The 22,913-nt window shown below is 42.4% G+C and overlaps 1 protein-coding gene across 2 annotated transcripts in view; it reads left to right on the top strand.

The window, feature by feature from the left end:
* Window positions 1-22,913, top strand: part of fam184ab (family with sequence similarity 184 member Ab) — a 123,262-nt gene that overhangs the window by 88,809 nt on the left and 11,540 nt on the right. For both annotated transcript variants that reach the window (XM_072362661.1, XM_072362662.1), the window contains exons 15-18: window positions 3,091-3,244; window positions 5,315-5,442; window positions 11,623-11,807; window positions 17,131-17,277. In XM_072362661.1, the coding sequence (XP_072218762.1) occupies window positions 3,091-3,244; window positions 5,315-5,442; window positions 11,623-11,807; window positions 17,131-17,277 (614 nt within the window). The remainder of the gene's footprint in view (window positions 1-3,090; window positions 3,245-5,314; window positions 5,443-11,622; window positions 11,808-17,130; window positions 17,278-22,913) is intronic.

A 22,913-nucleotide genomic window follows, 5' to 3' on the forward strand; every position in this document is an offset into this window, starting at 1 on the left:
TGTTTTACTGTTAAAAAAAGAGTAAAAAAGAGAGAAATATGTGGCTGCAGTTATGTCTGACATCAGGGAAGGTTGTGGCCAAAATGAGTGTTCGGAAAACAAATTACTTTCAAAGATTTGAGCCGTTGCTCGGATTAATACCAAAGAAAAACGGTCCTATTTGAAATGAGTGTAAAGAAGTGGAGCTCATCTCATTAACTTGCTGTAACGAAGGTAGTTTTCCTTTTACAGCTGTTTTACAAAGTAATTTAGTTATCGAAAGACTTTCCTTTGACTGATACCTCAGGTCAGGCTCTGCAGAGTGAGGCCTAAAGCTAATTCTTTGCCAATATTAGTCAGGTTTTATCCAAACGTACAGCCGTCAGTCATGATTTTGCTCTGCGAGCCCTTTACAACCCACAGGTTAACGATCAGATACAATTTCATTCAGTGTGGGGTCAGCCCGCAGCTCTAAATCATGTCTGACTGGATGCGTTAATGTTGATGTGAAGCCTGATAAAAAATGGCACCGCAGCACAGAAACACGGGGAACACGTTTGGTTTGTGTATGAAACTGAGCCTCCAAACTCTAATGTTTGATGGAATCTCTCAAATGAAAACTGCAGGATGAAAAGTGAACACATCTGGTCAACGTACAGGAAGAAGTTAGCTAACATCAGCTTCACGGACTCCTTGTTTTGAGGCTTTTAATAGGATTATGTCAGTTAAAACTACTGTAATTACAGTCCTGGTTGATTTAGAGGGAAACCTATAACTGCTATTCACGGAGCCCATGCTTTTTACAGCAGTTTTTAAAGAAATTGAGGTCAAGAAGTAAAAGCACAGAATCAATTGAGCTGCAAAGCCCCAAAACTAATGCATCAGCAGAGAACCAACTACACAACAACACATTGAGCACAAAAGCAAAGTGTATGAAGCCAGTGAAAGAAAAGATGAAATGTTTAACTCCTCTATTTGTGAAAAAAGGCCAAAAACAGGACAGCTCAGGCTGGAACAGCTGAGATTTGTTATTTTAACAGATCAATAAAGCAATAAATGATGATCAAAGAGAGCAAACATCAGAAATTGAAATGCTGAGAGAATCAGGAGTGCTGGAGCAGGTAAACAGGTGACTGTGGTGGTCGGGTGGACAAAAAGATCAGTTGGCAATCCTCATTATCATTAATGAACTGTTTAGCATTTTTAAGTGTTAAAACCAGCCAAACGCTCAGAGTGACTCTGCCGTCCACCTCCTCTGTTGAATATTCAAGGATGTCTTTTCCCAGAAGCATCACTCACCGCCGCAGCGGCGTGCCGCAGATGTTACCGTCAACCTTTTATGAATAACACATTAGACCTTCCTTGTTGCTGCTTCATTTGTATAATTTGCAGAAGAAAAATTAGTCAAAATTGACTGTGAACAGTAATTTTCTCTTTTAGGGCGAATAATTAAAAGGACTTCTTAAGTAGCAGCTGTGTTGTTCTCTTTGAAATGAAACAGTTTTTCCATTCGATAAACCGTCTGCACAGCATCACCTGTGACGAGCCCTCACTGAATTCCCTTATCTGGTTGTTGTTTTCACACACAGATGATCACATAATTTGGTCAAAAAGGGTGCAGCTACAGCAGATCGTGGAAATACTGTGCAGCTGCACTTCATTTAGCACAGAGACACTGGGGTGATGAAGGTAGAAGCAGGTGAAATAGGCTGTTTTACGCTTCGTTAGGGCTGGAGTGATACACTAATCTCACGGTACGATACACGGCATTCAGCCAACGGTTCGATACGATTTATACACATAATTTTCTGAAAGATTTTAAAGGGACAGTGTGATTTGACATGAATCATTGCTGATTGGACTGATGGTCCGACCTTTGAACCGGAAGGACACACAAACGTCTTCAGCGTTCGCAGACTCATGTTCATGTTGTGAATATTACATAATCAACCTGCTTGTTTTACTTGCTAAAGTTTGAAATAAGAGTATCAACTTCTGTCTGTTTATGTGTTTAAAGATCCACTTGTCTTAATCAGGGTCTGCTTGGTTGGTTCTTTTTTATCAAACTAAACTTTTCAAATGTGAACATGCCCTTTTACAGTTTTTATCAAATCAAAAACCTTCTCACTTTGATTTGCATATTTTCCTCTTTTTTTGTTTGTGGTGATAAATTAATCTTAGATTATGAGGCTGTTACATTTTTCCACAAATGCTGAAACTTATTTCCTAAAATTTGAGGCGGTGTAAAAACTAGTTCAGGTTATGTCGTTAATTCCAAGGATTTTTATTCTGTTTCATACAATTTAAGATGAGCCTTTTTTTTATTGTATTGTCAAAAAGAATCGATTCAGTGTCACAGTTCAGGAGCGGATGATGTAATCTATGAGGGTCGGCATGTAGCAGGCATGAATGAAGTCCTTTTTTATTCTGTTTGTAAGGCTTTGTTAGTGCTAGTGGCCTTTATTTGACAGTAGGTGGACATGAAAGGAGGCAGAGAGAGTGATGAAAGACGTGCAGAAAAGGGCCTCAGGCTGGCATTCGAACCCAGAACAGCTGTGTCGAGGAGCTGCTGTCTTCTGTTGTTGAGAGACGACAAACAAGTGCCTCCACCCTCAAGAAAAACTCCTGCAGTTACAGTAAAAGACATTACTTTGTATCAGGTAAAGCACAGAGCAAATATCAAAGAGCCAAATAGTGTTCTCAGTTAATTGGTGCTGTGAGTGGGTTCTCTGTCACCTGTGGTCACGTCAGACAGCGGCATCACAGTGAGACGTATCTGAGTTTCAAAGGAGATGCAAATGGTTCCTCTGGGAAGGTGTTTTTTTCAGGTAGCTCCAGCGAAGCTGCTTTTTCACTGTTCAAAAGTGTTTGTCCGGACCAAACCTAATTATCAGAAAGCTGAGTGTTTTATGATGCTTCGTATGTGAGAAAATGGTCTGTTGCACAATGCATTTTGATGTAAAGTTGACCTGTTTCTGTTCAGATTTTATGGTTCAGTGGTCAGTTTTTCCTCAAAACTGCTCATTATCTTAAACAATTCCCTCCTCTTTCCCTCCGGCCCTCCCACGCTCTGTTCTCCCTCGATTTTCTCCATGTCCCCCCCTCCGTCAGGAGCTGGAGGAGCGCCTCCGCCATCACCACCATGCAGAGCTGCAGTCTCTCAGAGAGGCTCACCGGCAGAGCATCGAGACGCTCAAACAGCAGTCGGAACAAGAGCTGCAAACTCTCCGCTTTGAACTGGAGGACGAAGGCAAAGCCATGCTGGGTGAGGTCTTTGAAGTGGTGGAGTGTGTGTGTGTGTGTGTGTGTGTGTAAAACGCATTAACCTGCATGTGAACTTCTTGCACTGCTGTGACAGTGGGAGCTGAATGCAAAATGTCATAATGATAAAAGTGCTGCCACACAGTCGTTAATATTTCAAAGACATCACATGAATATGATACATTTCTCACATTTGCACAGGAGAAAACTCGTTCCATGTAAATCATTTGTAGAATTTTCCTTGAGCATCATGTAGAAAGGAAGATAAAGTTAAGTCCAGTGATGTATGGACACAGGTATAGTTTTTTATTTTAAGCTCTTTTATAGTTAAAAAACTGAGGGTGAAACCCAATTTGGATCCATCCCAGACTTTAAAAACACTGAAAACGGTCCTTAAGAGCAGAAAATAAAAGAGGGAAGGTGGCGCATGTTCCGGTGAAATCAGATAACAAGGAGTTGGTTATTTCTAAATGATCAGATATAAACTATAGGAAGGTTAAGCAATCAGCTCCTTAATGAGTCGGGAGCTTTGATGTGTTTGGGTGAATAAGCAGAACAATGACAGCCTGCAGCCCACCGACTTCACCAAAAACTGTCTTTGTCGGGTCCATTTTACAACACACAGGTTGATTCAGTCTCATCTTTCCAAAGATTGCTGTTCCAGAACAAACTCTGGGTTTAGGCCTCATAAAAGTGATGTGAAGGGAACACAGATGTGTTCATGCACTGATATTTTAATGCAAAGTTCAGCTGAAATAAGTGATCGATGGAAAAGTCTCCTCATGCAAGAAGGCAGCTTATAACGAGGACACCTCGCGCTCAAATCTGATTAAAAGAATGGAAAAATGGGGGGAAAATGGTGCAATTTACCCCCAAGAAGTTTTATTTGATCTTTTGAAGTCAAAGATGCATTTACCATGAACAGAATTCTCCTGATGTTTCCACCTAAGAAGGGACTCGTTTCACTTGAATTCAGAGCTCCTTTGGGTCATCGCAGCAGCTTAATTTACAGCTGAAACAAAAAGCTTTGGAGTCGGTTATCTACATACACATGGTCCCAGAAAATCTTCTTCTTTCTTATATCTGTTTTAATTGACGGCTAAAACAACCCAAATTAAACCAGTTTCAGTCTGTTTGTTTCAGGTTCTTTCATTTGCTCGACAGAAACAAACAAACTACCATCTCATGTGTTTAATCCCTTAAAAGTCCAACTGCCCCAGCTCTTTATAGGCGGTTAGAAAGCTGAGATTCTTGTGCTTTTACATGCTCTTCTCATCACATTTGAGCGTGGACTTGTTGAGGCATCAGCATGTGATCAATAGTCTGATCACTTTCCCAACTGCAGTCACTCACAGGCATCTGTTAGGAGGAATTAAGATGGACTTACATCTTGTACTCAGCCCCAGGAACACTTTGGGTGTGCCGCGGATGCTTTTTAGGACTATTTAACCAGATTTAAAGGTTGATGAGTTCAAGTTCAGGACATTTGCAGGAAAAAGTGTGTTTAAAGTGCATTAAAATGTGAGCATTACGCAGTTCTTAGTGCTGACACACCTGTGATAAATGTTCTTCCATTAACCTTCATGTCGTGGTCCTGACACCGGAGAGCTGCTTCCATCTGTTCCTCGCTTCCCTCGTTATCTCCTCCTCCGCTGCGTTTCTCCATCCTCTCCCCATGTGTGACGCTGTGCATCCATACGTGCTCACACCACACGTTTTTCTAATCCAACATGTTGGGACTTTGAAATGAATAAAGTACCTTTCATTGCAATATTTCTTTTATCCGACACAACCTTAAAGTTGAAAGCTATTAGCAGTGTGTGTTTCCTCTTCGTTCTTCTCTGAACCATTAGCCTGTCGCAACAAAAGCCGTTTGAAGTGAGGATTAAAGGCAGCAGAGGTTCTATTCTTCATGTGCAGGGTAAAAAAGTCACAGAATAAGATGCCTCGGCATCTAATGAGCTCGTGCTTAAAGAAGACCAAAGGCCGAAAGGAGTTGCACCATCCGTATCACTGAATTAAAAATGTTCAGCTTTGTTTCATCACTTCTTCTGCTCTTTTCTCCCGCCATCAGCCTCCCTGCGATCAGAGCTGAACCACATCCACGCGTCGGCCATTGAACACCTGCGACAAACCCACCAACAGGAGTCTGCTGCTGCCAAGGCCGAGCTGGAGAAGACCCTGGAGAACAACCGAACACAGGTAGGACTGATGATCCACGGCCCGTCTCAGCGTTTACCTCCACAACCACAATTATTTTCATTTCCGCCTGTCTGCATCCGCACAGGTTATAAGATGATCAGTTTTAATTTGACAGCTGTGGACGGCGCTCTGTCCTAGCGGTTAATTGTGATTACCAGAGTGTGACTCTAATCATTTAGAGGAAGCTGCCATCTTTCTGTCAGCGATTGGAGCTGCTTTCTCATCGCCTCCGAGGAGTCGCCGTCCCTCACGGCCGCCGTGAAGATCGTCTGCTTGCAGGGAATCGACGCTGCAGACACCTCTGAGTGGGCTTTCTCAAACACCTATTTCACACTATTAAACACATTCACTCACAGAAATATTCTCAAATGAGGTTGTTTCTTGTGAGAAGTACTGAAGGGTTTACTTTTTGCAGACTCTCAGCTTTAACTCTTTGCCCGTATGTTTGGATTAAATCACAATTGGGCATCATCAACAGTCGGATGAGAAGGTGTTTCAGGGGTTCCAGCTCTCAGAAAATGCCATTTATTCAAGCTGCCGGGGAAAACAAAGCAGTGTCACCTTGCTTTCTTGGACCATGTGAGATGAGTTTTTAAATATTTATCAGTTTCCTTAAAGATTAAAAATCTCAAGTAACTCAATCCTATCAAAAATGGTCAGTTGCAGCTCAATTAAATGTTTGTTTCCAGCATCATTCGTCCGTATTTCTAAAGAAACAGATACAGACGATGCACCGAGACGCTGCTTTTTTCTTTTGTTTGGAGAAATGACAGAAATGACAGAGATGCAGGCTGCAGGCGACCTTCTTACAGCTGCTTGTAAATCATCCTAATTATCCCCAAACACCACAGACACGTCCCGTCTCGTCATCTTGTGATTCAGATGCTCCAATAAAGATGCACAGCTGGTCCCCCGCACCCCAACATCAGCCCCCCTCATCTTTGGTTGCCAAAGCGATGGGGAGTCAGTAAAGGCTAAAATCCAAATGTTCCAGTCAGAAGTGGCTGTCAGTAAACCTGCAGGACCGTCGCTCAGTACCCTGAAGCTGCTTTTACAACCTCAAAGTGGATTCATTTGGTCTTATTTGATTTGATTTCCCTCTATAGCTCTAAACTGTGTCTGGAGTTAATGTTATGGGACACAAATGCAAATAGAATAAAACTGATGGAGTGGTTTGTTTTCACGTTTTTATTGACGCCACAGCTCAGGTCGACGATTATGTCTGTCAGAATCCAGCATGACTCACAGCAAAACACCAAAAAACACCAACAAATCTGAACAGAATTACTGTAGATCCAGCTGAGAGCCGTAGACTCTCACCTCCGTTAAACGCTGGCCAGGATTTGTTGCTCACATAGAGACGCAGTTAGCGGCTCAATACCCTGTTCCTGAGGTTCCTCTCAGGTGGATGAGCTCCATCGATTTGTGGGATGGTTATTAGACACAAAGGGTTGGATCAATGGAGGACAAAAAAAATGTTTCTCTCTGTATTCGTGTTTTTTAGTTTAGTCTGAACATCATATTGTCCAGTGTCTTTGTTTTTATCTTCTGTGGAATGCTGTGATCGCTCTATGAAACCTAACATTGATGATGTTTCTAACTTTTGAGGCAGTTTGCTCAACGTGTCTGAAATGACTCCCGCTTTTAGGATTAACTTCGCCTTTACAGCCTGCAAATATAACCATTCATACACGGAAATTGACAGAGGTCTGGAATGGTTGCTTTGTGGACGTTTTTCTGGCTGCAGAAGAAGCTCAGAGATGGAAATATGAAGGCAGAGAGTGGAGATGCCGCTTGTTATCTTTTTATCTTGTAATCGGGCAAAAAGTGACGGTTTGGTCATCTCAGACTTTATCTGCCAGTTGAGGCTCCACATGTCTCACTTGATGCTTTGAAATAAGCTCGCAGACTTTGGGAACTAACATTAAAAAGTTAGTCGTGTGCCTCATTCATTTTTGTGCACGTTTATATTCGGAGCTCTTTGTTTCTCGTGCACATTAACCGTAACGTCACGTGTTGGAAGAGCTCCGCAGCGGCCGTCATGCTGTGTTTAATCGTGGTTTCACACGTTGAATTACGCAACAGATGGGAAAGAAGAGGCTGAAGTGCATCATCAACATATTTGATCTAACAAAGTTGACTTTACCATTGGTTGCTGCTCTTAGTGTTGCTGAGTGCTCCTGCATGTCTGTCCATTAGAATAAATCTGCATCTATGATGAGTTTCCACCATTGTTTTTCTATTCATCGCATCTTTTTTTCCTCTTGAAATCATTTATGTTCTTATGCTGTGCCTCCTGAGGATCTGTATATCACAGCCATTTGATACCTGTTGAGGCTATTCAAATTATCTGAATAGTTTCAGCATATTGTGTACTGCAGGCCAGTGGTTCCCAAGCGCTTATCAAGAAGTCTGCCTTCATGTATCTACAAAAAAGCTTCGACTTTTTGTTTAATTGTCACAAGGTGCCGAAGCCTTTCGACTAACCTGACAATCAGTGTGTCCTTTGATGATTAAAACATTATTGTATGCATTCTCCAGGAAACTTTTGCAGGATGAGCCAAATTATTCCACGTCCTCGAGGGAAAAATTTAGAGGTCAAACACTTCCTGACTCCTTTAGCTGGTCATTGAAATGAGAAAAACTTTGATTTTCACTCTTTAACCGTTGAATGCTCATTTAAGGTGGTTTTGACTGTTTGGAAGAAGACTTGATGCACGTTTGGGGGAAAGGAAACGAAGATTAAAATGAGTTACTGACCGAATTAAACTAATTCTCCATTTTCATCCTGTGGATGTCCTCTGCAGTAGTTGTTTTCCTTCTGGAGGTTTGTTTCCACTGAGGACAACTGTTTCTTCTTCTCCTCCTCCTCCTTTCACCACCCTCTGCCAACACTGTGCAGTTCTGTTCATTCACTTCCAACCAGTCCACTGGACTGTGTTGGGCTTCCCGTTTGACATTTTTGAGCACAGAGTTGACATTTCAACTCTTGCTGAAGAGCTATTACGGGTCATTCTTTATTTAAACTGTTTGTATACTAAACCTTTCATTCCTTTATCTGCCTTTATGTGCAGCGGGATGTGGCTTTGGGGATTTTCTTGTGTGGTTTCATCGTACTTCTGGAGTGCAGAGTTGACATTTCAATAAAGAGCCCTGCATGATGTTTGAGTCAGGACTCTGGGTAGATGTTTGAATGCATGCTCTGCATGGACCAGCTGACAGTCCAGCAGTCGTCTTCGGATCTAACTTTGACAAGCTCTTTGCTGTAAAAACCTTTAGTTTAGGATCTGGTTGTGTTACTTCCTAAATCATGCAGTACATGCTCCTCAGTAACAGTTTTATTGTCTTTGCACCTGCTCTCCTCCTAGAAAGAACCCAACAGTCTGACGAGATGGAGAGAAAAACGCGTAAATCAGCCATTAAAGATCCATCTTCCCCATCGTTACTGTGCCTAAATGTGCTGCCAGGCTGATGCACATCAAACATCCATCAGTTACATTAAGTTTAAGATGAGAATCACACATCGACAGGAGCCTGTGAAGATGAGGTGATTAGATGAGTGCAGCTCTTGGCACAAATTGTTATGGAAGCAAGTTAAACTGGATGTTTGCAGCGATCATTAGTGGACAAAAACTTCACAATATTTAATCTAACATAGAGTGAAGTGGCACTCAAATGAGAGTCATCAGATTAGGTCGTGCCTCTTCATTTAAGTCTCTGATTATGATGATCAGTTTGGCACATAGGGCCTTCTTTGCTTCCCATTTTGAGTTTTAAATGCTTGATTTATTGAGGGAAAAAAGAACATTTACACATGAAAAAATGTGGCTGTATTAAATGATTTCAGTCATTTTCAGTTGGTTCTGTTCCATGAAGCTAATGTCTTGGTTGTTTCAGTTGTAGTGGGAGAATTATTCTGGCTCTTATGTAGAAAAGCAGTGGTTTCTAATGAGATTATTGGTGCCGTTCTGCAACATTAATCATGAGGAGCCTCAAACAACCAATCAAAGATCCACGTTAGAATGGCAGATGGCTTGACTTTCACAGTTTCTATCCATCTTTAGCCAAATCTGAGATAAACCAGTGAATTTACGATGGTTTTGTTGCTTTAAATGTGGAAAAGGTGTAACAAATGTACACAGGTAGAACCCCTGATAACCTGGGCCTCGTCTCCAAAGCGGTCCCTGTACAAAACAGCAGAAAGTGTGATACTTCTTAAAGTTTCTGACATCATGAGTCACACTTTAAGGTGGCGTTCCAGTAATGGCGTTAATGTGAAGGCAGCCAGGCTGCGTGTTGTCTTTGTGTGGGAGTTTCATTGAAGCTACACATCCTTCATGCACCCCAGCTGAGAGAATAACTGCTCATTTTCTCTGTTTCAAACCGCCACCGGAGCGGCTCGGCAGGTGGTCATAAGTAATTTGAGTTGCTGGTCGTGTTTACATGAAGTCATTCAGCGGTTTGGAGAGCTGTTGTGTTTTCTGAGCTCCTGACTGAATTTTTTACAGATACGTTGGCTCGCTGAATATCTTTAAGGTCTGTTCACGTCACGCAGAGACGGAGTGAAACCAGCTTATTAAACAATAAACCCTGTTTTTTTGTTAACTAAACTCTCATGTTCTGAATGCAGTTGATGATGCTTTGGATTTTGTTTATGTTCCATCAGATTTCCACTCATTTGGCTTTGGGACTCTATCATTTGGTCTCTGTGAGTCGTTAGGTGGGGTTTTTGTGGGCTGGACCTCCCACAGGTTCCATCAGATTGGCATGTGGGGAGTTTGGTGGTCGAATGAACACCTCAGACTGTTTGTTTTGCGTACTTTGAGACATTCCTGAACGGTTTTTGCAGGGTCCTCTGCTGTCCTGCTGCTCCTGTAGAGGAGTGCCATTCACTTAAGTTCAATTTAGTTTAATTTACAAAGTCTTCTCAGGCGCTTTAAAGTCATGATCCAATCAAATCAAATGAATCAAATTCCGAATTAGTTCAATTCATGCAAAGCCAATTAAAAGAAAGCAGCCTAGCACAGAAACTTCTCTTCGATCCAGTCCCCCCTCCTGAGAGTGCAGGAGGCGACTGTGGGAAGAAAAAACTTTCTTTTAACAGGAAGAAACCTCCATCAGAACCAGAACCAGGGAGGGCGGCCATCTGCCTCCACCAGCTGGGGGCTGAGAGGACAGGAAAGAGGGGACAACAAGCACCGTAACAGCAGGCCAGAGATGCCTGCTGAGAGAGAGAAACACAAGTTAATGACAGCAATGATGTTATATGTAGAGTAAAGAGAGCAGAGGGAGGAGAGGTGCATCGTGGGAGCTCCCCCAGCAGTCTGGGCCTATAGCAGCAGAGCTATGGGATGTTTCAGGGTCACCTGAGCCATCCCTAACTATAAGCTTTATCAGAAAGGAAAGTTTCAGCCTGATCTTAAAGGCAGGGTGTCTGCTTCCTGAAGCCAAACTGGTTCCACAGAGAGGGGCCTGATAACTGAAGGCTCTGCCTCCCATTCTGCTTTTAGAAACTCTGGGAACCACAAGGAAACCTGCAGCCTGAGAGCAAAGAGCTCTGTTGGGAAAATACCTTTCCACAACAGTGGAAACTGGCATCCATCTGAATGCTGGGATGCAGCTTTTTTTCCCCACACTGTAACAAGGAGAGCTGTGTTACACATTTTATTTGTTAGTGGTTTAAATGTGGCTGAAGAATCATATACTCACTGAACTGTATGTGTGTGTTACTGGTAATAAGCACAAAATGCATGACATGAGCCAGCAGAGTAAAGCTAATTAAAAGGAAACCTTCCGATTTACCTGCTTTAACAACTCAAGTCACAGACTGAGAAGTTACTGATGAGAACATCTCATGTAAGTTATTTAGGATTTAATGATTTACAGCAACTTATCTGGAGATGTGTGAAGGACAGAAGATGAAGAGTTGTGGAGAAGAACCTAAATACTCACATATAAGGATATAAAAAGATTACTTTCCTCTGCATATTTAAAAAGGACATTTAAGAAGCTCCACTTGTCTCTAGAATGTGATCCACATGTGGGCAATATAATAAAAGACTGATTAATTACAGTGTGAACACCTCATGGTGACCTTGTTACAAATAAAAAAAAATCCCAACAGGATCTCCTTAAATCAGCTGGAACTCTGGTTAAATTCAAGCCCTCTCTCTCCCACAGGAGCGTGAACTTCTGGGCCGGATGTCTGAGCTGCAGGAGGAGGTGTCCAGGAGGAAGAGCCACATCGCTCAGCTGGACCACCAGATCCACACGCTGAACGAGAACATCAGCACTCTGACGAAAGAACTGGAGCTCAAAGGCAAAGAGGTGCTCAAGATCCGCAGTGAGGCCAATCAGCAGATCCGGTACGAGTCCACACTCAGAACGTCACAATTCAATTATTGTAGAGATGTTTTTGTGGCCTTTTAAAAGCCAAATTTACATAAATGATGATACAAAAGCTTTAGTTTCAGTGTGAATCTGAAATATTGACGGTCTTCTGACACACAGAGCAAATCCAGAGCAAATGACAGTGCCTTCACAATGCCGTTTATCTTTCCTGTAACCTAGCAACCGATCTTCCTCCTGAATGCAGAGCGATGGCCGTTGTGTGCCCTGTTTCTTATTCAGATAGGATGTGCCTGGAACAGTTTGGGCCGTGTGAGGTCTTCGTCTGTGAGTTTTCAGAGAAAGGAATCATATCTGCTTTTTCACTCCGGGGTGAGATAAGACCGGCACAGCTATGATGTCTGTGATTGAACGTGTGGGGCTGGAGATGTTGGACCATTAGCTGAGCAACATAAAAGCCTGAAGCAGGAGAAAGTAGCGAAGGGCCAACCGACATATGGCCAACTAAACGATCTGATTAGACTTCCTTAAAGTCAAAGATTCTTCTTATCGGGTCTCATTCAGTTCACACCTTTCTCTCTCTCTCTCTGCCACACGACTCATGCATCATGGCATGAATGTGCAGCAGCTGCAGGTTTTTCAGACCAATCAGGAGGAAAGTGAGGAATATGTTCTGTAAATGACCGCTGGGTCATTCATTTATTATCCGCTGCCTGAGCTGTTTGCACTGAAAGATGCAGGACTAATTTATCAGAACTCATCTCAGAAACCCCAAGAAGAGTACTTGAATGAAGATATTTACTTTTGGTGTCATACGTTTCTGAAATGTTGAGTTTAGATACACTGACAGGCATTATTAAGTTAGATCGGCATTCATTTGCATAGTAAAACACAAATTTAACTGTGCATTTTATTTAGTTAAGACCGAAATAAAAGGAAACTGGAAGCATCTCAAAGCTGACTGTAATGAACACCTTACATTTGTTTACCCACACGTCAGATAAATTCCATGAACTGACAAAAGGATGAAAGGTTGTAAAGGATGCCGCCTTGGTACGATCCATCCTTCTTTGGTTTGGAAAGACTCATCACGGGAAAGTCCTGACAACTGATAACCATCAGTTACACCTGAACACACACAACAGCTGAAAATCTGACACATCTCCTGTGTGTGCAAAGGATTGTGGGTGCTTGGAGAACACTGAGGATACGTGGAAGCATCCTGTTATGAGGAGCGAATGGCGATCGCCCTCTTCCTCACGGGCCCAGGTGTTTGCTGTCCGCCACTCCACCTCCCGGTGACCGGAATAACTTTTCCTTGCTGGTTTCTTGGTGGAGCTATTTATTGTGCCCCCTTTGCTCCCCACATGTGTGTTCAGTCCCCAAATTACTACAGTCTGTACATATCTTTTTTAGCAATCAAGCCCACATCAGCTCCAGCTTTTACATCATTCCCAGCCATTTATCGCTCTCTTCTCCACCCGTCTTTTCTCCATTTAAAGGGCTCCCTCTCTTAATTAAACTCCTCCCCCATCATCATCAACCTCCGGGTAACAGGTGCTCCTTATCACCTGCAGCCGACATGGATTCCCCCGATACACAGAAATACTCATACACAACCACCAACATAACAGATTTTAGATTAGCACCCATCAGTGCCAGTGATGTCCCAGTCTCCATACTGATCCAACCCCAAACCCACAGACTAGTAGGTGTGCACCCCTAATAGCCTGCAGACTACAGGTCCGGTCCTGGGAAATGAGGGACGGGGTCACTCCGTCACACATCCTTTTAAGGAGGTTGAAACGGTTGTTTTTATGACGTGGCGTCGTGGAAACTTAGCAGCTAAGAACCCTTCTCGGCTTTGAGGAGCACCTTCTTCCTCACCTTCTTCCTCACCTTCTTCTTCACCTTCTTCCAGAACCGACACAGATTCCAGTCATCAGCAGATGTTTGCCACACTGAACTTGACTGATCAAATATCAGATGACGGTAGTTTCTGAAGTCCCACTTTGCTCGAGTCCTGATGAAATTACACCGAGACAAAAGAGGGCAAGAAAAGCGGGAATGAGGGAAATCTCCCAGCTGGAGTCAGGAGCCCATTGATTAGGAGATGTGAAGGTTTTTTCAGGCTAAAAGCAAATCAGCTTCTTCTGTGTAATCATGCTGTTCCCCACAGCATGATCTGAATGTTTTAAGACGTTCTTTACAGCTGATGTTGTCCAGCTATTCATTACAATCAATCACCCTGTTATTTTCTGTGCTTTTGAGGGTTTGTCTGCTTGTCTCATGGCCGCTCTCATGTCGCTCTGTTATTTCCGGGTAATTTGCGCCGCTCGCCTTTGTGATGCAGGCCCGAGCGCTGCACATTTCTTCTCTTACGTAACTCCCCGTCTGAATTCTGGTCATGGGGATAAAAATAGACAGATAAATAAATGAAGAGGAAGCAGAGAGAGATAAGATGTGCGCCCCTCAGGGAGAGTTGGCCCAGTCAGAATGAGAGGCAGACATCCAAGCCACCCTCCAATCATCTCACTTTCAGCCTCTTTATTCTCCTCGTCTTTTTATTATCATCTTCTTTTGCCACTTTGCAGCATTCAAGTTCGACTCTGGCTCATTTCCCACCACTGCAAAACCCTCAGTAATGATTGTACATTTTTGTGCCTCTGTTTTGCATCAAGCTGTCATATTTAGCACTTAATTCATGCTACATTTGCTCTTAATTTGGCATTTTTTCCATTATGTGTTGCTGTTATTCTGTCTCCATCGTAAATACTGTTAAAATCCTTTTATTATCCTTCATGGAGCGCTAAATCTGTTATTTCTGAGTCATGGTACTCTTTTTTTTTTAAAGTATAACGTAACATTAGTAATTAGACGTGTGCTTAGTTTTAACTGTAGCTACCATAGAATTAATCTGAAGTACTGTAATGTGTGCGGGGCTCTCAAAACTGAGTGATAATACAGAGTAAATTACAGAAATATTTTTAGATTGAATGAAAAATGTGCTGCAACATCAGCGATACAAATACAACGACCCACATAAGTAGGAAGGCGTCGATTGTTAAGTTGTGGGCCACCGATGATCGTTAGCCAGTAGCAGATACCCATTTAAAAACAGTGAAATAATAAAACAGTAAGTATTTGATCCCTTTGTCACACTATCTTTCATACAAACCAACCTTTATGATAAGCTTTCACATGAGAAAAAATCTTTAGAGTGAAAAGTAACAGTTTTAAAAAGCCTTTTGGACCCGTTAAACTGCCCAAAAAAAAATGCTCTCCATGGAAATAGGCTGCCACCTGTTGGATGTGTGCTGAACCTGCAGCTGCAGGCTACAAAGTTAATGTAACACCAGACAAACATTGGCTTCTGCCATCGGTTCGTTATCCTTTGTACAGATTCCAGTCAACAAGCTGTAAAAGTTGCTGTTTTCTCACATTTTTCAACAAGCTTCAGCGACGCTGTGATCTGTGGTTGATGGAGGAGGAGCCAAATGGCGAGAGGCAACCTTAATGTTTAACCACAAGGTCTCTAATTAAACTACAGGCGCAGGATAGAAGTGCTTTAAATACAGGGAGGGTTGATGAGTGGAGTGACAACAGCTGAGTGAAGAACAAGAAACGGGTGCAGATGGACCAAGACAACTCAGGACATGTACAGAGGATGGCTGGAATAAGAGATAAGATGAGACTTTATTAATCCCACGGCGGGGAAATTCAGTCACTGTAGCAGCATAAAGGCAGCAGCAGTTACTCTGACTCTATAATAATTATATATACATTAGGGCTGTCATACAATTAATTTGTTTAATTGTGATTAATCGCATTTTTTTACAGTTAACTCACGATTAATCTCTCTCTCTCTATATATATATATATATATATATATATATATATATATATATATAGTTAGAATCAAATAAACACAAAGAAAACATTTCTTTTTTCTTTTATTTGTTCTTTAAAATAAAAAGTGCATCGTAGACCCACTTGACTTGTCTATTTAAAAAACACAGCACTTAAAGTGCCACAACGATGTGGTCTTAAAACTGAAGAGGGAGTAGAAAACAAACAACAAACAGAACAGGGCCTAATGAGAGTTAAATTAATGAAAAACTGCAGTCATTAGACACATCAGATTCAGAACTCTGAACTCTTAGGGACTTTTCTCCTATTTATTAAGCCAATTGATAAGGTGAACTATGACAGCCCTAATACATTTATACAATGGTAAATGTTCATCGTATTACTTCTTATTTACAGAGGAAGGGGAAGCAAACTCAGGTGAATGCAAATATAAACAGAGTTAAACACATGATGACATTAAAGTAGGGAGAGAGAAACTAAACAGGACACAAACAGATGAAGAAGACTAAAACACAAAGAATAAAACGGAGACCAAACCGAGTCAGTGATGACAATCAGATGATTAAAGTGAACATAACGTGGGAAACAAAGACGCTAAAAGACGAGTAATAACCTCAAACACAAGATAACAGAAACTAAAAGCCAAACAATGACCCTTCTCCCCACGTTTCTACGTCCTCGGTTCCTCGCCTCACATCTCTGCCCCTCCCACCAGTGATGCAAATTAATGAGGCAATGGAGAGATAAGAGGCTCGTCTCATTCATCTGACTCCAGCTTCCTTAACTCCTCCATCTCACAGAGGGAGGAGGCTGCAGGAGGAGTTTTTAATCCCACATTGTAAACTGAAATAAACACTTCTATGGCCTCTTTGGTTGGAAGGAGAGGAGTCGAGTGAAGGAACGGAGGGTTTCAAATGAGCTGAGGAGACGGGCATTAAACAAAAAGAGACCTTTCTGCACAACACAAGCTGTGACCCAGCTGTGTCATTTATACCAAAAAGACTTGTTCATCCTCACATATCGCTCCCCCCTGCAAGCTTCCTCTCCTCCAGGTGAGTTTTAGGACATTTTGTGCAGAGATTTCCGGGTCACAGGCCGGAGGAAACCAGGAAAGAGAAGATGTCATGCTCTATGGGTTTGTGTGTTCTGGACTTACATCTTGTTCTAGTTCACCTTCTTGTCATCAGTTCTTGCACTTTCATGACCTTGGCTTCCTGTTTTATTGTTATTCTGTGTATTCTGCTGGGTTTATTTGCTACTAAAGTTAGCCGTAGATCATGTTTACACACCATTATAGCCTGGTACTAATCTTTTTATGGAGTCCTTTTTGTTTTATTATGCTGAAAGCCACATTTACCTAAATGAGGGCTCTCAATATGAAATCCCAGTACGGCTTTGTTTTTATCTGGTTTACCAGATTCATGGCTAATTTCATGGCAGAAACAGCTGAACACTCTTCTGTCTCCTCAGGGCTCACGAGCAAGAGCTGACGAAAAGGCACGAGAGGGAGCTCGCCGAGCTGAGCGCCGTCCACAGCAGAGAGACGCAGAACATGCTGTCAGACTTCAACAAAGCACAGGAACTGCTCAAAGACAAGATCTCCGCCCTTCAGATACTGTACGTACACTGTGTGATGCCTTCAGGCACCTGCAGAGCAGAGGGGGGCATTTTCATGATGGGACGAGTTTCTCTGGGGAACAAAAGAGGCGTCCACACTTTCATGAACAAATCTCTCTGTTTCATACAGACATTACTCTTTATATCTGCAGCTTTTACACGTTAAAGTCCAGGGTCACGGTGTCATTTGGAGAAAAACAAGCTGCAATATGATATCCAGACACATTCCTGCCTGTCGGATCAGCCACATCCAGACAGGCTCAGTGCATTGTCACGTCGGCCCTGTGATGCGAGGCATGAAAAGGAGCAGCTGTCGTTATAAACAGCTGCGCCGAGCACAGCGGTGCGTATCAGAAGCGGCTCTCCAAACAGGCTGCAGAATGCCAGCCGCCGGTGCACCGGTGAGCTCTACCTGGGCTGCTTTCATCGTGTCGGTTTAGCTTAAACACAACATGCTGGATAATTATGAGCAATCTGGTCCCCGTGAGCTGTGTCAATGTGGCGTCTTTACAGAGAAAAGAAGGTGAAATTTTCCCCAAAAGATGAGGGTACGTAGAGGGAAAGCTGATTGTTATGCCATGAAATCACTGCGTCATCACTTTTCGTGTTATTTCTGCTGCCATCAGGGACAGTGCTACAGAAGTCCTGGTATTTAGCTCCATTAACGTCTTCTTCTTACATTCTGAAGATGAGCACTGATGGAGAAATGTTCTACCCTCCATCCCAAAAGTAAAAGTTGAATGCCATCCTCCCCAGAATTGTGTGCTCTGAAAGGGGAAGTCAGTGTCCCTTTCTTTCACGGCAGCTTTTCACTGGAGACACCAGCAGACTCGACCGCCTTCATCTGAGCATTGTTGCTCATCTGTTCAGCGTCATTCCTCCTGCAACTGAACCAGAAGAGAAACATTGATTTTCCAGCAGAGGAGATGTAATATCATCAACTGAATTTTGCAAACAACAGCTTCTTGTGAGGTGGTTCGGTTTGACTGGAACAAATAGCTTCTCCTCTGAGTTCCTTTGAAACCTGGAAGTACCTGGAAGAATTAACAGCTGTTTAATGCTGCATCCGATAGCTTTTGGATTGAAATCTTTAAACGCACATCAGTTAGAGTTTGGACTTCTTGCATAGCCCAAAGCTGCTGCATCATTCAAAAAAGAAAGTACACCCTCTTTTATGTATAAGAGTGTTAAAAGGAAAATTCTAGCCTGGTTAAATCCAACCTCAGATAAACAACACATGACATGTTATGCTGTCTCATTATTTATTGGACAAAAGCTAAACCAAAACACAGTGTGTGAAAAACTAAGTGAACCCCTGATCCAGCAGCTTCAGCAGCAGTGAGCTGCAGTAATGGTTTCCTGTGAGACGTTATCAGTCTCTCTCATGGTTGTGGAGGAATCTTGGCCACTCTTCTCTCCAACGTTGCTTCAGCTCATTGAGGTTTGCAGCATTGGTTTCTGCACAGCTCTCTTAAGGTCCCACCACAGCATCTCATTTGGATTTGCTGCTGTGTTTGGGATCATTGTCCTGTTGATGAGCCAGTTTCAGCCCAGCTTTAGCCTCACATTTGACTCTAAAATACTTTGGTATCCAGAGGAGTTGATGGTGTTAGAAAGAAATGATGAATGAGTCTGAAAAGCAAAGTAGGGATGTGCTGCTGCAGATGAAGGAGGAGGTTTATCATTTTGATGGCCTGCAGTGAGGATACTGTGGGAGGGTCAGATCCAGCAGGGGTGAAGCCAGCTGTTCAGTGGGGGCGTAGATGAAAAGGGAGGAAAACACGTCAGGAGCTAAATGAAAAGCATAGACGCTGAAATAGGGAAAGAAAAGAGTTAAAAGGTTTTCCTGCTGGTGGGCAGCAGGAGGTGTGAAAGCATGGCAGAAAGAGACCGAACCAAATCCATAAACCTCCCACTTAGTGAAAGATTGACTGAAAAACACAATAAAGGAAAGTTACAGAAACATACTGTGATGTGTGTGAGAGTCAGGAGATGATCAGGAAACATGCAGAGAGCGAGCCTCCTTTTAGTCTGAGTCTGCTGGGAGCACAGCGCCACCTGCTGGAAGAAAAAAGCTCACCGTGTGTCATCCTCCATTCACAATATTCACATCCAGGCGTAAAATGCTTCATTACAGTACCTAACGTCACTAATCTGGAGTTAAACAAAGCTTTCAGTTGTGTCTTTATACTTGATGCCTCACAGAGGCTGAGTTCAGGTTTTATTTAGGTTTTTTCCACCAGTATCTAATTAAAAATGATATAACCTGTTTGCTTATGTTTCTCCAGAGTAAGGTTTACAGGCTAAACATGTAGACAAGCATTCTGCTTTCTGCCTTATTGTAACCATCTTAGAGGTAGGAAATTACTTTAACGATCTGCCGTTTTTATTCCCGGCTCCCTCTGGCTTTACTTTACACCCTGAAGATGCATTTCTTGGGCTTTGGTGCGAGACGATCCACTTTCTCTCATCTAATTAACTACAACACGGATCTATCTTAACAAGTTTGGTCCCATCCTGCCTAATTAATCATGGTGATGACTGCAGCTTTCCCCTCCCTTTAAATCCTTTTCGCTTAACATCATCTGAACCCGCTGGTCTGATAAGTATTTGAATATTTCATCCTGTGTTTTCTGCTCTGGAAGTTAGTGAACATGTCTGTGGGTTCATCATTTACACTTATTCTTGCAGACTGACGGAGAAAAATGTCCGCCACAGCTCTCTAAGACACATTTCTTTAATTCTTTAAGAACAAGTCCTCCTTTTATTTTGAGATTTTACAGTTTAAAACAGCAGAAAGGAGCCTGAGGCAAGAGTTTGCAAGACAATTATTGCAGCTTGTAAACTCTTTGCAGCAGCTTTTAGTTCACATTTGTTCTTTGCTGCAGCGAGATCCTCAGACTCTTTCACAGTGGGCTCCTTTTGGTTCTGTCCACAGGTCTTTTTTGTTCGTAATATTTAGGCTGAGTGACTTTGAGGGCTTTGGCAAAGGCTTCAGCTCTCCTCTCTTATTGTAGCCCACTGTGGGCTCCTTTGGATGCTCTGAAACTGGGTTTTGTGGTGAGGATGCAGAAGGTCGTATTTGTGCAGGTGTTGCTTCAGCACCACCCCAGAACCTGATGGCTCTTCCTGAAGGCCGTCCACATTAAAACACAGGCTTTTGGTTTGACTTTCTCACAATCCCAACAGCTGTTTTCTTCCATCCTCTGATGGTTATGGCTCTTCTATCCCTGGACGTTGGTCATTCTTAGTGTCCTGCAGCTGCTGATTGTTGGGCCTCTCCTAATGATAATTGTGGACGTGTCACAGCCCTAACAACCTGATTAAGGTGTGAAACCTTTGCCAAACTTATTTGAGGGCTCACATTTCTTCAAAAAGAGGGCTTGATCCTTAACTTTCTCTCTTTTGGAGAGCAAATGCTCACGTAACTATTCTCAGTTACAGAAGCTTTGACAAACATTTCTGTTTCACTGTGCTTCTGGACACTGGAAACATAATTACTGTCAGCATTTGTCAAAGCAGAGCACAGAATATGTTTAATTGCAGGTAACCATAGCAACAAAAGTTTGACATCCTCCAAAATTAGCAATAGAAACTCACTGGTTAAACATCTACAAGATTCGTGAAGACTTCTGGGGTTTTTTTTTTTTAATGAAAGTTCCTAAAACTTTGTTTATCTACTCTTGTTTTTCGGGGTTCTTATAGAAATAAAATGCTGCCTTTTAGGTCTTCAGAGAGGAAATTCCTGTAACCTTCTGTCTTTCAGTGCTATTTATTTGGCAACCATCCCCTTCATGGATCACATAGAAGAACACAGTGCACACTGTTTTTTCTGTGTGCTTATTATATATACAAGACTTCCAGTTAACCAAAAGGGGAAAAAAATGGTCTGTGTAGATTAGGCAACCGGGCAGTAAATGCATTTTTGATTTTCTAAGATCCTATATGTTAGAAACTTTGATCGATGAGTACTTTCTGGTATTTTGACAGAATAGTTGATAGTGTAAATAATAAGCATTCACAGTTGAACTTATCATTAGCTGCAGCCTTAGTTTAAAGTTTCACATGTGATGTTTCATTGTTTTCACTTTGAGTCCGTTTTTATACTTATAAACGTATTGATTATGAAAAATGTTCTTGGATAACATCAGTCTCAAAGCTTGATTGTCCAAACTGGACCAAACGAATAACATAGATTACGTTCGATAGCTAAATTTGGATTGTTTTGAATACATTTTCTCGTATTTCCACTATGGGTTAGGGTTAGCATTAGCCTGCAGCAGCACCAACTTTCATAACTTGAAAAATGATAATTGTTGCAGTTAATGTTGTCATTTTGGTCTCATATTCATCAGTTTACACGACCAAGTACGTGGGAGTGAGTTTCTGGGAGTTTTCCAATATTACCACACTGTAGAAGCAACTATTGCATCCTCCTAACGCAGTGTATTGCAGCTGGGTTAGGGTTAGGCCTGCCTACTAAGCACAGCAGATTTAAACTGAAAACGAGACACAAATAGCCTTTATCAACTGATCTGAGAAAAAAGACTTGATGAAAACCAGCATGTAAACACCAAAATGCTCAGTAAAGTGTAGAAATCGAAGCTTTAGCCAGGGATTATACGTACTTTTTAACCACGTGGACGTGTCTTTATGATGGCTACCTTGAAAATCTGCATTTATTTGGAGCAGGAGTTTTGCAGAACCTCAGGAATTACTGCTAAGCATATGCAAGATGCTATAAAGGTGACGAGTTGAAGCAGTTCAGGGGCAAATGTGAGCGTAGATTCAAATACTAAATACTAAACCAAATACTAGTTCCTTACTTATTCCTACAAATCTTGAAATTCTGTATGATCTGAGTTCTTAGTTTGCGCCTGAGTAGAGGTCAGCAATTATGTGAGGAATTATACCAAGAGTGGAGACGGCTGCCGACTTCAGGTTAAAAGGAAAATTTATTTTCAGCCTAACAGCGTAAGACCAGCAGCAGCAATGATGTCAAGATGGGACCAGAAGGAAGGGAAGATAACAGCACTTCCTCCTGGCCACTATCATGACTGTCAAGTTTGGATTCAAGTAGATTCCAACACCTCAAATTCACACCTGCGAGACCCCAAGACCGTTTTATCACAGCTGACACACGCAGGAAAAAGTCCTTATTTCCATAGATTCCTGCTGCTGACATTTTGGAGCTCGAGTGGCTGTCCGGTGTTTCTTATCAGCTCACCCCTGTGGTGGATTTTCTGCCGGCAGGTCGTGGTGATGGTTTCCATAAAGGGAAACATGTAGCAGATGCATTCATCCAAACTCTGGAAGTCGTCTCTCAGAGGGAGATGGGAAACAAAATGCAATTAAACTGGACGCCCTGACACCTCAGCTGTGAGTGTCCTCACTGAAGGGCTGCTTATGCTCTGGCAGTCAGATGCAGAACAGTTGGATATGAAACATTTGACCTCCGTGTGCTCCTGTTCAGAGGAAATTCAGCCACAGTTCAACCAGCAGATGTAAAAACACCTGCTGAAACAGCGGGTTGTGCATGCAGGGGAAAAACATTGAATATGTTTGATTCCATCACGAACGCCCTGCTGACCTCAGAGGGTCAGAGGCAGCCTGAGTGCTTTCATCACCCTGATGTC

Source organism: Leuresthes tenuis, unplaced genomic scaffold (assembly GCF_036924035.1).
Source record: "Leuresthes tenuis unplaced genomic scaffold, fLeuTen1.0.hap1 SCAF_13, whole genome shotgun sequence".
In the NCBI taxonomy this organism is placed as follows: Eukaryota; Metazoa; Chordata; class Actinopteri; order Atheriniformes; family Atherinopsidae; genus Leuresthes; species Leuresthes tenuis.